Source organism: Salvelinus alpinus, chromosome 31, assembly GCF_045679555.1.
Source record: "Salvelinus alpinus chromosome 31, SLU_Salpinus.1, whole genome shotgun sequence".
NCBI lineage: Eukaryota > Metazoa > Chordata > Actinopteri > Salmoniformes > Salmonidae > Salvelinus > Salvelinus alpinus.
In genome coordinates this window covers 420,809-435,980 of record NC_092116.1, presented here as the reverse complement: position 1 = coordinate 435,980, position 15,172 = coordinate 420,809, and the positions used below count along the sequence as shown (strand labels likewise).

Sequence of the window (15,172 nt, the reverse complement as noted above, 5' to 3'; positions counted from 1 at the left end):
TAGCAATGCTTGAAGCACAGCGCTGTTAATGACTTCAAGCCTATGAACTCCCGAGATTAGGCTGGCAATACTAAAGTGTCTATAAGAACATCCAATAGTCAAAGGTATATGAAGCACAAATGGTATAGAGAGAAATAGTTGACATGTCATAATTCCTATAATAACTACAACCTAAAACTTATTAACTGGGAATATTGAAGACTCATGTTAAAAGGAACCACCTGCTTTCATATATTCTCATGTTCTGAGCAAGGAACATAAACATTAGCTTTTTTACATGGCACATATTGCACTTTTACTTTCTTCAACACTATTTTTGCATTCTTTAAACCAAATTGAACATGTTTCATTATTTATTTGAGACTAAATGGATTTTATTTATGTATTATATTAAGTTAAAATAAAAGTGTTCGTTGTTCATTCAGTATTGTTGTAATTGTCATTATTACAAATATATATATTTAAAAAATTGGCCGATTAATCGGTATCGGCTTTTTTTGTTCCTCTAATAATTGGTATCGGTGTTGAAAAATCCTAATCAGTCGACCTCTAGTTGCCCTACCAGGTGATGATACAGCCTGACAGGATGCTCTAAATTGTGCATCTGTAAAAGTTTGTGAGGGTTTTAGGTGAAAAGCCAAATTTCTTCAGCCTCCTGAGGTTTAAGAGGCGGACCATTCAGTTTGTCAGAGATAAGTACTTCGAGGAACTTAAAACTTTCCACCTTCTCCACTTCTGTCCCCTCGATGTAGATAGGGGGTGCTCCCTCTGCTGTTTCCTGAAGTCCATGATCATCTACTTTGTTTTGTTGACGTTGAGTGAGAGGTTATTTTCCTGACACCACACTCCCAGAGCACTCACCTCCTCCCTGTAGGCTGTCTCGTCGTTGATGGTAATCAAGCCTACTACCGTTGTGTCGTCTGCAAACTTGATGAGTGAGTTGGAGGCGTGCTTAGCCACGCCGTCAATGGATGAACAGGGAGTACAGGAGGGGGCTGAGTACGCACCCCCAGTGTTGAGGATCAGCGAAGTGGAGATGTTGTTTTCTACCTTCACCACCTGGGGGCAGCCCGTCAGGAAGTCCAGGATCCAATTGCACAGGGTGGGGTTCAGACCCAGGGCTTTGAGCTTAATGATGAGCTTGGAGGGTACTATGGTGTTGAATGCTGAGCTATAGTCAATGAACAGCACTCTTACATAGGTATTCCTCTTGTCCAGATGGGATAGGACAGTGTGCAGTGTGATGGCGATTGCATTGTCTGTGGACATATTGGGGCGGTAAGCAAATTGAAGTGGGTCTAGGGTGACAGGTAAGGTGGCGGTGATATGATCCTTGACTAGTCTCTCAAAGCACTTCATGATGACAGAAGTGAGTCATTTAGTTCAGTTACCTTTGCATTCTTGGGTACAGAAAAATGGTGGCCATCTTTAAGCATGTGGGGACGGTAGACTGGGATAGAGAGAGATGGAATATGTCTGTAAACAAACCAGCCAGCTGGTCTGCGCATGCTCTGAGGACGCGGTTAGGGATGCGGTCTGGGCCGGCAGCCTTGTGAGGGTTAACACGTTTAAATGTCTTACTCACGTCGGCCACGGAGCAGGAGAGCCCACAGTCCTTGGTAGCTGGCCGCGTCGGTGGCATTGTGTTATCCTGAAAGCGGACGAAGAACGTGTGTAGCTTGTCCGGAAGCAAGACGTCGGTGTCCGCGACCCTGCCACATACATCTTGTTTCTGAGCCGTTGAATTGCAACTCCACTTTGTCTCAATACTGATGTGTTTCCTGTTTGATTGCCTTGCGGAAGGCATCACCTTGCCATGGTTAAATGCGGTGGCTCGTGCTTTCAATTTTGCGCGAATGCTGCCATCTATCCATGGCACCTGGTTAGGGTAGGTTTTAATAGTCACAGTGGGTACAACATCTCCTATGCACCTCTAGTTAAACTCAGTAATTGTCTCAGTGTACGCATTCATATTATTCTCAGAAGCTACCCAAACATATCCCAGTCCGGTGATCAAAACAATCTTGAAGTGTGGGTTCTGATTGGTCAGACCAGCGTTGAATAGTCCTTAGCATGGGTGCTTCCTGTTTGAATTTCTGCCTATAGGAAGGGAGGAGCAAAATGGAGTTGTGGTCAGATTTGCCAAAAGGAGGGCGGAGGAGGGCCTTGTATGCATACCGGAAGTTAGAGTAACAATGGTCCAGTGTTTTTGTAGCACTAGTGCTGCAGTTGATATGCTGATCGAATCTAGGTAGCCTTTTTCTAAAATTTGCTTTGTTAATATCCCCAGCTACAATAAATGCATCCTAAAGATATGTGGTTTCCAGTTTGCATAAAGTCCAGTGAAGTTCCTTGAGGTATCGGCTTGAGGGGGGATATACAAGGCTGTGACAATAACTGAAGAGAATTCTCTTGGGAGATAATACGGTAGGCATTTGATTGTGAGGTATTCTAGGTCAGGTGAACAAAAAGGACTTGAGTTCCTGTATGTTATTACAATTACACCATGAGTCGTTAATCATGAAACATACACCCCTGCCTTTCTTCTTCCTGGAGAGATGTTTATTCTTGTCGGTGTGATGCACTGAGAATCCAGATGGCTGGACCGATTCCGACAGTTTATCCCGAAAGAGCCATGTTTCGGTGAAACATAGTATGTTACAATCCCTGATGTCTCTCTGGAAAGCAACCCTTGCTCTGATCTCGTCAACTTTGTTATCTAGAGACTGAACGTTAGTGAGTAATATACTCGAAAGCAGTGGGCGGTATGCGCGCCTCCGAAGTCTGACTAGAAGACCACTCCGAATTCCTCTCCTCCAGTGGCGTTGTTTTGAGTCGGCCTCTGGAATCAGTTCAAATGCCTTGGGAGGTGCGAACAAAGGATCCGCTTCGAGAAAGTCGTATTCCTGGTCGTAATGCTGGTGATGCTGGTGAGTCACCACCGCTCTGATATCCAATAGATATCCCGGCTGTATGTAATAACACATAACATTTTCTGAGCTAACAATGTAAGAAATTATACATTAAAAAATACAACGTTTCCTAAGGACTAGAAGCGAGGCGGCCCCCTCTGTCGGAGCAATCTTGCTCATGGGCTCTCATGAAGTGTTTAATTAGCTTTTCGATTACATTTACATTGATGTCAGAGTGATTAGAGGGACAATAGACTGCTGAGTACTAGGCAGTTAACAAGTTTGGTAGGCTACTAATGACCATCAGCAGCATCAGAGCTTGGAGAAGCCTAATTACTGTGACTAAATGGTCACCTGGAATTTGACTGCCGTCATGACTCATGACTCGCTGGTGTGGCGGTAATACCCTGCTACAAAACCTCCAGCTCCAGTCCTTGCGAGACACAGCGCTGCGAACAGACAAGGAGAAAATGGGAGAAAAACAAGCTGAGACAACCTTTGATATCTCTGCTCCTCTTCGGGGCTGAGAGGGTTTGATTACCTTAAAAACACCATCCAGGGTAAACATCTCGTGAAATTTCAAGACTTGTGAGATTAGAATGACAGAAGGCACAGGATTTTGGGAATAGCCACACTGAGAAGCTTAGTCAATGTGGAGAAAAAAAAAAAGGAGACAGCGCTCTGTTAAGTTTCCACGTTCTCCTTGTTATTTTCTAGACACAGCAATTTAGACTCTGTAGACATTACAAGTGGGGATTAATGATCTCCTACTCAATATATGGTCTCTTCAACCTCAGGAGTCTGAAGAAATTCGGCTTGTCACCAAAAACACTCACAAACTTTTACAGATGCACAATCGAGAGCATCCTGTCGGGCTGTATCACCGCCTGGTACGGCAGCTGCTCCGCCCATAACCGTAAGGCTCTCCAGAGGGTAGTGAGGTCTGCACAACGCATCACCGGGTGCAAACTACCTGCCCTCCAGGACACCTACACCACCCGATGTCCCAGGAAGGCCAAAAAGATCATCAAGGACAACAACCACCCGAGCCACTGCCTGTTCACCCCGCTATCATCCAGAAGGCGAGGTCAGTACAGGTGCATCAAAGCGGGGACCGAGAGACTGAAAAACAGCTTCTATCTCAAGGCCATCAGACTGTTAAACAGCCATCACTAACATTGAGTGGCTGCTGCCAACATACTGACTCAACTCTAGCCACTTTAATAATGGAAAAATGTATGTAATAAATGTATCACTAGCCACTTTAAACAATGCCACTTTATATAATGTTTACATACCCTACATTACTCATCTCATATGTATATACTGTACGCTAAACCATCTACTGCATCTAGCCATCTTGATGTAATTAAATGTATCACTAGCCACTTTAAACAATGCCACTTTAAATAATGTTTTCATACCCTACATTACTCATCCCATATGTATTTACTGTACTCTATACCATCTACTGCATCTTGCCTATGCCGTTCAGCCATCACTCATTCATATATTTGTATGTACATATTCACATTCATTCCTTTACACTTGTGTGTATAAGGTAGTTGTTGTGAAATTGTTAGGTTAGAATACTTGTTAGATATTACTGCATGGTCGGAACTAGAAGCACAAGCATTTCGCTACACTTGCATTAACATCTGCTAACCATGTGTATGTGACAAATAAAATTTGATTTGATTTGGTGGTTATCATGTGTGTGCCCTACTGCTCTATAGTAAGCCTGAGACTAGCATAGAATCTCATGGCTCAGCAGTACTATTAACCGTCATACAAACAAATGGGTACATTTTTGATTACAGCCCAAAGGTCATTTATTCAATTCTTCCACATTTTCATGTTTGTCAATTAACTTGTTCTTGCATTGTTTATTATTTCTGTATCAATATGGACTTTAAAAAAATTAAATTCCTTTGGGGTCAAAACACTTAATTCTGTCTATATTAATTTGATAGATAGGATCTTTATTTGAATCTAGGTTTCTCTTGAGACATAGTAACAAGTTATCCATACCACCAGAAGGTGGAGGGGAACCTGTATCAGGTTTTGACCAGATAGACAGATCATCTGCAGTGATATTTCTCCCCATGTACTCGCCTAAGATTGTACTTTTCTATGCCACATGTCATATGGCTGTGTACAAAACCAAAATATCATTTTTTCTGTGCTTATAAAAATCTGCCAATGGTGTAAAAAGTCTGCCAATGGTATAAATACTTGATAGAACTGCAATACAGAACTCAGATACGCTCTGAATCTACACCCAGAGCTGTATTGGTGTGTATTCTCTAAAATGTAATCATACTAGGGCGAATCTAAAAACCTGCAGAGATGCCGCACCTTATGTACTTGCCTATGGTTATAACTGGTTATAACCATGCACAAAATCAATATTAACTTACATATATGCTTAGTTGCAGTCAAAACAGCTCATAAAAGTCTGTCAGTGGTATGAATACTTGGTAGAACTGTGATACTGTAATGTTTGTGTTAGAGATGTAAAAATACAAACATCTAAGCCTCGTATCATCACAAAGAGGAACTTTAAAAAGTTCAGTGAACAGTTTTTTTTTTTACATGATCTCTATTTTAGTGACCTTGATTGTACTTCAGCTATCCCTGAACCTGATTTAGCTTTGAGCCTTTTTGCAGATGTATTCAATACTATTGTGGATAATCAAGGGTTAAAGGTAGATCGAATGCCTGGTACACCGGAATTATCAGATGTAATTCATAAAAGAGATGACGCTTGGGTCAAGGCCAGAAACACAGTCTTAGCCCTGGACTGGCAAGCTTTTAAGCAACTGAGGAGTCATTGTGTAAGACAAATCAGACAGGTTAAGTCTGATTATTATGTATCCGCTCTTTCGGACTGTAATGGGAACCGGCTAAATTCTGGAAAACTGTCGAACCCTGAACGGTTCTACTTCCTCCTCTCTGCCACCCCCCAGACACTGGCCTCATTACAGATAAAAATGGCATCATTGATGCATTTATTCAAAATATATTTCAGTGGGTTCTCTCTTTGAAATAACTTCTAAGCCTATTCACAATGATATTGGGCTGGATGCCGATAGGGGAAACTTGCTGAATGATCACTTACTGAATGATCAGAGAAATAATTATTTTAGGCTATTTACAGAAAAATAAGTCCTGGATGCTAGCTAAGCAACAAGAAATCCACAGGGGCCGACCAATTGGATCCTGGTCTGCTTAAGTGTGCAGCGCCCATCATTGTTGGCTCAATAACCCACATTTTTTATTGAACATTGTTATCAGGAAATATTCATAAAGTATGGAAATTAGCTCTTGTGCTGCTACTCCATAAGGGCAGGGACAGCAGTGATCTTAAAAATGATCACCTCATTTCAAGGCATCATTGTCTAGCTAAGATTCTTGAATCCTTGGTAAATGTACAACTTTGCTTTTTTTAATTTTCCTTTTCCGAATGGGCGGTTATTAGAATTCATAAGATTCTGTATTTACGGTAGCATAGCTCCTCACAATCCGATAGAGACCCAATCCCTTTTTCCCTCAGTCTTCCCGCTCTTTCATTCAAACCCAACCTCCATCCTTTGTGTAATCAGCTGTCATATTGGGTTAGCCCACTATGTGCTTTTTATGACCTGATTAGTAATCGATGTGTGATCTATCCTGTGTATATATATATATGTAATTCTGTGTGATTATTTAGGTATTTAGTAAATAAATAATTAAGCCAATTTGTGTATTGCTGATTCAACTTATTAGCTAGGGTTCGTGCAGATAACCAAGTACTTATGACAATCAGAATGAGACCGACCGATCGAGGTGACAATTAATAATTGACTGCTATTGATATAAAAGATCTTCAGATCTTTAAGAGAGTGGATTCGGGAGATAACCGCTCTATATAAATGAATGCTTCCGTGGTGCCCCAGTTTATTAATGGTTTAATTGTTGCAGGATTTAATTCAATCACGTAATCAATTAAATGTTAGGTAATCGACTTGATAAAATAGCATGTCATATAATTTTATCATAGTCAGACACGACACTTTTGATACGGTTGATCATGATATTTTTTTGAATAAGTTGTCCTCGATATGCCTGAACTCTGACGCCTGTTCATGGTTTCATGATTATCTTAGTGCTAGAACTCAGGCCATCGTGATTGATGGGGATAGGTCTGAATTTCTTGAAGTACATAAAGGTGTACCACAGGGGTTGATTTTGGGACCTATTCTCTTCACTATTTATATAAACACTATTGGTCAGTCTGTTAAAATGTTTAAACTTCATCTATATGCAAATTATACTATTAGTATGTATGCTGTTGCCCCGACTGTTGATCTGGCTGTGTCAAAACTGGTTCTCCAATCGAACGTGTTCCCGCATATAAATACTTAGACATTTGGATTGATATGGAATTGACGTTTAAAAAACATATACAGTAGATGAGCTGGTTAAGAAGCTAAGAATTAAAGTTGGCTTTTTCTACTGAAAGAGATCTTGCCTTTCTCTAAGCAGTTGGAAGCAGATTATTCAGTCAACCTTTTAATCTGTTCTTGATTATAGTGATATTATTAATAAAAGTGCAGCTGCTATTACTCTTAAACCTTTTGATACTCATTACTGCATCCTGTATCCAAATGTTGGCTGGACTTCGCTAAAGACCCGTAGATCTCTACATTACTCTATTTTTGTTTACAAGGCACTATTCCATAAACTTCCGTCTTATCTAACTTTGCTGTTGAAGTATAGACACCTGAGTTGCCTAACCCGTTCACAGGGGTGGTTAACTCTTACAGTTCCAAGGGTCTCCACCAAGTTAGGTAAATCTGCTTTTAGTTTTAATGCACAGTATTGCTGGAACAAATTTCCAAATACATTTAATCTTGTTGTTCTGGTGACACCTGAGCAATTTAAAGTATTGATTGGGGACTTATTTGTGGAGGAATGTTTGATTTGTGACGTTTTATTTGTGTTTTCCATGACTGTGTTTTTGTATTTTAATGTGTTTATGTTTGGGTATAACGTGTATAATACAACTATATACCTCATCCCCATATTTGTTTCTGTTTTTCTGCTCTTTTGCACACCAGTATTTCTACTTGTACATCCTCATCTGCACATATATCACTCCAGTGTAAATTGCTAAATTGCAATTACTTCGCCACTATGGCCTATTTATTGCCTTACCTCCTTACTTCATTTGCACACACTGTATACAGATTTTCCTAATGTGTTATTGACTGTACGCTTGTTTATCCCATGTGTAACTCTGTGTTGTTGTTTTTGTCGCAGTGTTTTGCTTTATCTTACCAGGTCACAGTTGTAAATGAGAACTTGTTCTCAACTGGCCTACCTGGTCAAATAAAGGTGAAATAAAAAATACAAATATATATTTTTTTAATGTTGTATATAAAGGTAACATTTGTAAAAGAGAAAAGGTCAAACTTTTTTTTTATACAGAAACCAGCTACCCTCTCTCTATATGTACACATACAGTAGAGTTTATTCTCCCCCCCCCATTTTTTTTTTTACAGGAAATTTTATATTATTATAATATCCTCCAATATTCTATATGTGCAACTTGGGTATTTGGGTTTCTATACCATTTGATTTGATGTTACTTTGATGATTTAGGCATGCTTTTTTAATCATTCTACAGTAGGCCCTAACACTCCCATTGTTTCACTAGCAGCGATGCTAATGCTGGCTGGGGGTTTAGAAAATACAGAAAACTTAGCCATATTTTTGGTCATTGTTTCTCAGGATCAATGGATGAATCACTTTTTCTCAATGCAATGATTGGTATTTCAGATTTTGGTGTACCGCCCCATTAAATGGCAGTCATTTTTTACCACATAAATGTCAAAATGTAAATTGTCTTAAAATTTCTAAAAACCTAAATGATACTGAAATCAAATGTTGGTAAATCAGCTTTTTAGTGCTAATGTAGATTGTACTTTAGGAAAAATCTGCACATTATTTAAGGGAAACATTTCTATTTTCATTTGACATAATATGCTAATTACTGTAATTGTGCTAAAATCTGTTTGTTTTGGTAATTAAAATAAATAAATCAGATAACATTATTTACAGTCTAATAATGTTTTGATTAGAATTCACTTGATATTTTGCTATGATTGTTACTTTTTCCAATAGTTTCTTCTTGAGGTCAAAATGACCCCAGTTGGTAATCCATGTATGTAAAATATGATGGTAGTATGAGGGTTAATCGGTCGATTATAATGGATTTATAAACAACTGTTATTAGACTAGTCCTCATATTGATATGACAACCTTTTCTATGTAATTCATAAAAGTTAATAGCAACAACAACAACAACACTGATTTAAGGCAGTGCATTATTTATTCACAGAATGTCGCCTAATTACTTCCAAAGGGAATTCCATCAGTATGAGGACATAAGGTGCACGGGGACGTAGTTTAGCAGAAAAGTTACACCCAAAGCAGGGCTAATGGAAGCTTCTGTCTAGGGAGCATGCTCGGTTGACTGGGAGGGTGAGAGCAAGGTCTGGCATGGCTGTGCATATGCAGGTAGTACCGCGTCTGGTATATGGTGGGGGGAGCATAGCTTGGCGGTCCATGGTGCAGTGGTGGGGTGCATTTTGCAAAGGGCTGTACCAGCAGCAACCTGTCATCTCTGTGAAGGCTGGGGATGGTGAGTTGTGTAGGGGCGGTGTCCTGTTCCACACCGATTACTTTCAGGAACTTTTTCTGGATGTTGTCAAGCAGGCTGAGGTGAGTAGGTGGGGCACTCATCCAGCTCAGGGAAGTGTACTCCATGACACTGCAGACATGTGCCTTGTAGACGATGGCTCGGCTCTTGGTGTTAAGTTTGCTGGCCACTCTCCTCAGTGCTCCCAGTTTCTGAGCTGCTCTGATGGAGATGTTAAAGAGGTGTTTCGACCATGACAGTTTGCTGTTTATTGTGACTCTGAGGATGTCAAGCTCCTTAGTTGTGGCTAGCTGGCAACCATCAAAGTACAGGTCCAGCTTTGATGGAATCCTCTTCCTGGAGAATGTCATGGACTTACATTTTGATGGTTCGAAGGTGCTCCCCCCCCCCCCTCTCTTCTCCCCCTCTTAAATTCTATCTGAATGGGACAGATATAAACTGCAAAATGTACCTTTATAGTATGTGTATGTGTTAGTCCTCAGCTCTCCACTGCAATGTGTGGTGAACACTCTGGTGCATAATGGCTGTCATGCATCATTAGGGTGTTTAATAGTAGAGCACCCCACTCAATGGACTGTAGAGTGGGCATAATGGTTATTTTGAGTGTAAGATGTTGAGAATGTATTTTGTTTCCTGAGTATGTGAGCCCAGGATTAGTCTCCCAAGTGTCTGTCTAGGTCTCATGAGGGGATATGGATGAGATGTAATATTGTAGAGGATAACTATTAACAGTAGCTGACACTGGGCTACTTAGGACATAGGGCTGGGCAATATGGCCAAAATATCATATCACCATTTTTAGAATTTATGTTTTTGAAAAATAAAAGATCTAAATTTGCTTTGAGTAGTGTGTGACCCTACGGTGGAAACACATACAATCTAAGTGTTTTCAATTGGTCTTTCTTCATTGTTTTAAACTGTTCAACTTCAACCAAACAATCATTTTCAGAATTTTCTGCATTTCCTGCACTCATAGACATAATAAACAGCGTATAACAAACAAAACATTCAAATATCGTTATAGAAGGTATAGTAAAAACCCAAACCGGTCTGTGCATCAATACTGGTATATCGTAAAATATGGTATACCACCCAGCCCTATTAAGACCGAGGCTATTAGTCGTGACTTTGGGCCCTCCTCAATCAAACCCGCATAGTGCCCTGAGTACAAACATTTTCTCACAAAATGGACATAAAGGAAATTTCTCACATTACTAATAAAACAAGAATAATTATAAATAAAAAACAACCTCCAAAGTTTTTGTTATATGACTCAGAAGCTATCCGATTTACCTAAGCGAGAAACTGGTTTAATAATGAACACAGAAGATTAAATCAACTCTACCTTTTGTCCTGGTGGCCCCTCAGGTCCCTAGAAAGAAAGATGTTAGATAAAATAATATGTAACAGGGTCACAAGGGAGAGACTCGCCCTGCCTGTAGAGGTGGGGTTTCATTCCCTGCAAACAAAAATCAGTTGTTAGGATGTCCCCAGAACAGTATGAAATGTTTGCCTAAAGTCAACAGGACGTTGTATCATGGTCTTGTGGAGGTTTTGTCTAGATCCCGGTTTGTTCCGGGAACGTCCCTGAGGATGTTTTTAGTACATTTTCAGGACATTCAGTGTATCAGTCATCAGAATGTCACCTGATGGTCCAAAATAATGATGGTCCATTTTTGGGGGGATAAATGTTCTACCCAACTACCTGGGCTCTCGCATCCTCGTTTCATTGCACATCACCCCTTGTTACTGTTGACGAGCCCACTGATCCATTCACAGCTCTTTGTCTCTTGGCAAGGTTAGGGACAACCAGTACCGGTGCATGGGTAAAATCACTGGGGATGTCAAGCCCACCCCCATATTACAACATATGACAACCTATGTGTTGTGATAATAGCGTTGTTTGCTCTATAACCTGATAATTCATATGCCTTGCGACTGTGATATATAGGCCTAAAGGCCAAGACAAATTTTTAAAGCCTTTATTTAACTAGGCAAGTCAGTTAGGAGGGGTGCGTCACTTGAGTGGGTTGACGTGGTCTTTCTGTTTGGGTTGTGCCGTGGCGGAGATCTTTGTGGGCTATACTCGGCCTTGTCTCAGGATGGTAAGTTGGTGGTTGAAGGTATCCCTCTAGTGGTGTGGGGGCTGTGCTTTGGCAAAGTGGGTGGGGTTATATCCTGCCTGTTTGGCCCTGTCCGGGGGTATCATCGGATGGGGCCACAGTGTCTCCTGACCCCTCCTGTCTCAGCCTCCAGTATTTATGCTACTGTAGTTTATGTGTCGGGGGGCTAGGGTCAGTCTGTTATATCTGGAGTATTTCTCTTGTCTTATCCGGTGTCCTGTGTGAATGTAAGTATGCTCTCTCTAATTCTCTCCTTCTTTCTCTCTCTCGGAGGACCTGAGCTCTAGGACCATGCCTCAGGACTACCTGGCATGATGACTCCTTGCTGTCCCCAGTCCACCTGGCCGTGCTGCTGCTCCAGTTTCAACTGTTCTGCCTGCAGCTATGGAACCCTAACCTGTTCACCGGACGTGCTACCTGTCCCAGACCTGCTGTTTTCAACTCTCTAGAGACAGCAGGAGCGGTAGAGATACTCTTAATGATTGGCTATGAAAAGCCAACTGACATTTACTCCTGAGGTGCTGACCTGTTGCACCCTCGACAACCACTGTGATTATTATTATTTGACCATGCTGGTCATTTATGAACATTTGAACATCTTGGCCATGTTCTGTTATAATCTCCACCCAGCACAGCCAGAAGAGGACTGGCCACCCCTCCTAGCCTGGTTCCTCTCTAGGTTTCTTCCTAGGTTCTGGCCTTTCTAGGGAGTTTTTCCTAGCCACCGTGCTTCTACACCTGCATTGCTTGCTGTTTGGGGTCTTAGGCTGGGTTTCTGTACAGCACTTTGAGATATCAGCTGATGTAAGAAGGGCTATATAAATATATTTGATTTGATTTGATTTTGAGGAGATTATATGCTCTTATAAGTGTTTGCACCTCATTAATAAATGGCCAGAAGGGTTCCACTTTATTTTAAGCTATACATTATACATTTTGGTAACTCAATTGTTAATGGTCAGTGGATTGCCACTTTAAAATAAGCTATCATTTTAGCAGTTATAAATGTAGATAACTCCGTTATAAATGTAGATAACTCAGTTATAAATGTCCATAGTTCCTGTCATTTTAAAATAAGCATTTGTTATTGTATCTTTATATGTTGATTCTTCTTTCATTCCATTTTTGTGGCAAAATGACATTGCTTGACTATGGAATTATGTTGGACAGGATTGAAAGAAAGCATTGCAAATGTCTCATTGCATGTTTAAAAAAAAAACAGGGTCATAGCATAGTATAAGTGGTGTCTTTATTGTTTCTAGAGATCTGTGGACCCACAGTAGAAGGTGAGCCAGAATGGTACAATTATAGCATTGTATGATTAGGAACTATTTGATTCTCCAGTGATTACATTGGTGCAACTCTCTTAAAAATGGTTCTGTCTCCAGCCAGGTATTGTCTGAGCTAAGCATCACTGCTGGTCAGACTGGAACAGGGAGCCATTTTGGATCTGCCTCTAGCTGAATAACAGTTCCTTGGGCAAGTCATTGGAAGAAAAAAGCTCTCTGACTGACAGTGGAAAGACTCAGACACAAAGGTGCACGAAGGCGCCATCTTCAACTGAATTCACTCTCAATTTCAGCCAATGGGCTATGCTGATCAAATAAAATTGTATGTGTCACATGCGCCGAATACAACAGGTGTAGACCTTACCGTGAAATGCTTACTTACAAGCCCTTAACCAACAATGCAGTTCAAGAAATAGAGTTAAGAAAATATTTACAAAATAAAGTAAAAAAATAAATACAAAATTACATAATAATGAGAAAATATACGGGGGGTACTGGTACCGAGTCAATGTGCAGGGGTACATGTTGGTCATGGTAATTTGTAAAGACACTACGCATAGATAATAAACAGCAAGTAGCACCAGTGTGAAAACAAAACAGGGGGGGGGGGAGTGTCAATGTAAATAGTCTGGGTGGCCATAAATTGTGACACTTATTGTTGCCAAAAATTATTGCACTGTAAGATGTGATTTGCCTCATTGTACTGTCCTCCAAATTGGGATGTAGCCAGGAGGCTCTTCAGATCAAGCCCCAGTTAACCTGAAGAAGGGCAGTGCATGGAACAACATGCACCGCCCTTGTTACCTTCTGACTGGCATTGTGCTGATCTCGTCTAATGTAAAAGGCCAGTATAAAGATGGGTGACACCCACATTACCATTTTCAAATTTCTCTCTCTTCCTTGAAGTGATGATTCTTAACATAATGTTCGAAAATAAAATTGGGAGAATGGAGATTCTCATTTAGGCCCCACTTTAAATTTCGCACAGTCCAGACGTGTGAGGGAGCTGAGTAGTTGAACCACAGGGATGTGCTTTCACGTTCGAAGGGGGCAGTGTAGCGATCCTTGTTATATGAGCCACATTACAATTGCCGCTAAGTTGGTTAAACCTACTGGAGCAAAGCGTAGGGTTTATGCATTCCACGCCAGCAACACAGCTTCTATCCCTACCCCACTATTTGCCACAATACCAAAAGTACTAAGGTATTTATACTAATGCGTTGTACTAATATTATTACAAGGGGTACAACTTCTTCTTGTTCTTATGTTTCACACTGGCTTGCCTTACTTCTCAAAAAAAATTATGTTAAACAGATAATTACATTTATATTCCAAATTCAACAGACGTCAAGCTTTTTTTTGCATGTTTAAGAGGCTGGCCTGTAAAAATACCTGTGGCTAAAGGTTGTCAAACGTTAATTGCTTACAGTTGCAGCAGCTTTCCTGTGATTAGAGAACCTTAATTACTGAAAAACTTTCCCCCTACCTACCACGAAAATAAATAATGTAGTAGTCTGGAAAAGCCTTTGTTAGCAATCCTCACTCGTTTGGGTAAACTTTTTTTTACCCACTAGGTACAGTTGAAGGCAGAAGTTTACATAGACTTAGGTTGGAGTCATTAAAACTCGTTTTTCAACCACTCCACAAATTTTTTGTTAACAAACTATAGTTTTGGCAAGTCGGGTAGGACATCTACTTTGTGCATGACAAGTAATTTTTCCAAGAATTGTTTACATACAGATTATTTCACTTATAAATCCCTGTATCACAATTCCAATGGGTCAGAAGATTACATACACTAAGTTGACTGTGCCTTTAAACAGCTTTGAAAATTCCAGAAAATGATATCATGGCTTTAGAAGCTTCTGATAGGCTAATTGACATCATTTGAGTCAATTGGAGGTGTACCTGTGGATATATTTCAAGGCCTACCTTCAAACTCAGTGCCTCTTTGCTTGACATCATGGGAAAATCAAAAGAAATCAGCCAAGACCTTAGAAAGAAAATTGTAGACCTCCACAAGTCTGGTTCATCCTTGGGAGCAAGTTCCAAACGCCTGAAGGTACCACGTTCATCTGTACAAACAATAGTACACAAGTATAAACACCATGGGACCACGCAGCCATCACACCACTCAGGAAG

General features: G+C 40.4%; 1 protein-coding gene across 1 annotated transcript in view; it reads right to left on the bottom strand.

Moving 5' to 3' along the window:
• Positions 1-15,172, bottom strand: part of LOC139561875 (collagen alpha-1(XXV) chain-like) — a 136,609-nt gene that overhangs the window by 99,055 nt on the left and 22,382 nt on the right. The window contains exon 6 of the mRNA XM_071379247.1: positions 10,964-10,990. Within this exon, the coding sequence (XP_071235348.1) occupies positions 10,964-10,990 (27 nt within the window). The remainder of the gene's footprint in view (positions 1-10,963; positions 10,991-15,172) is intronic.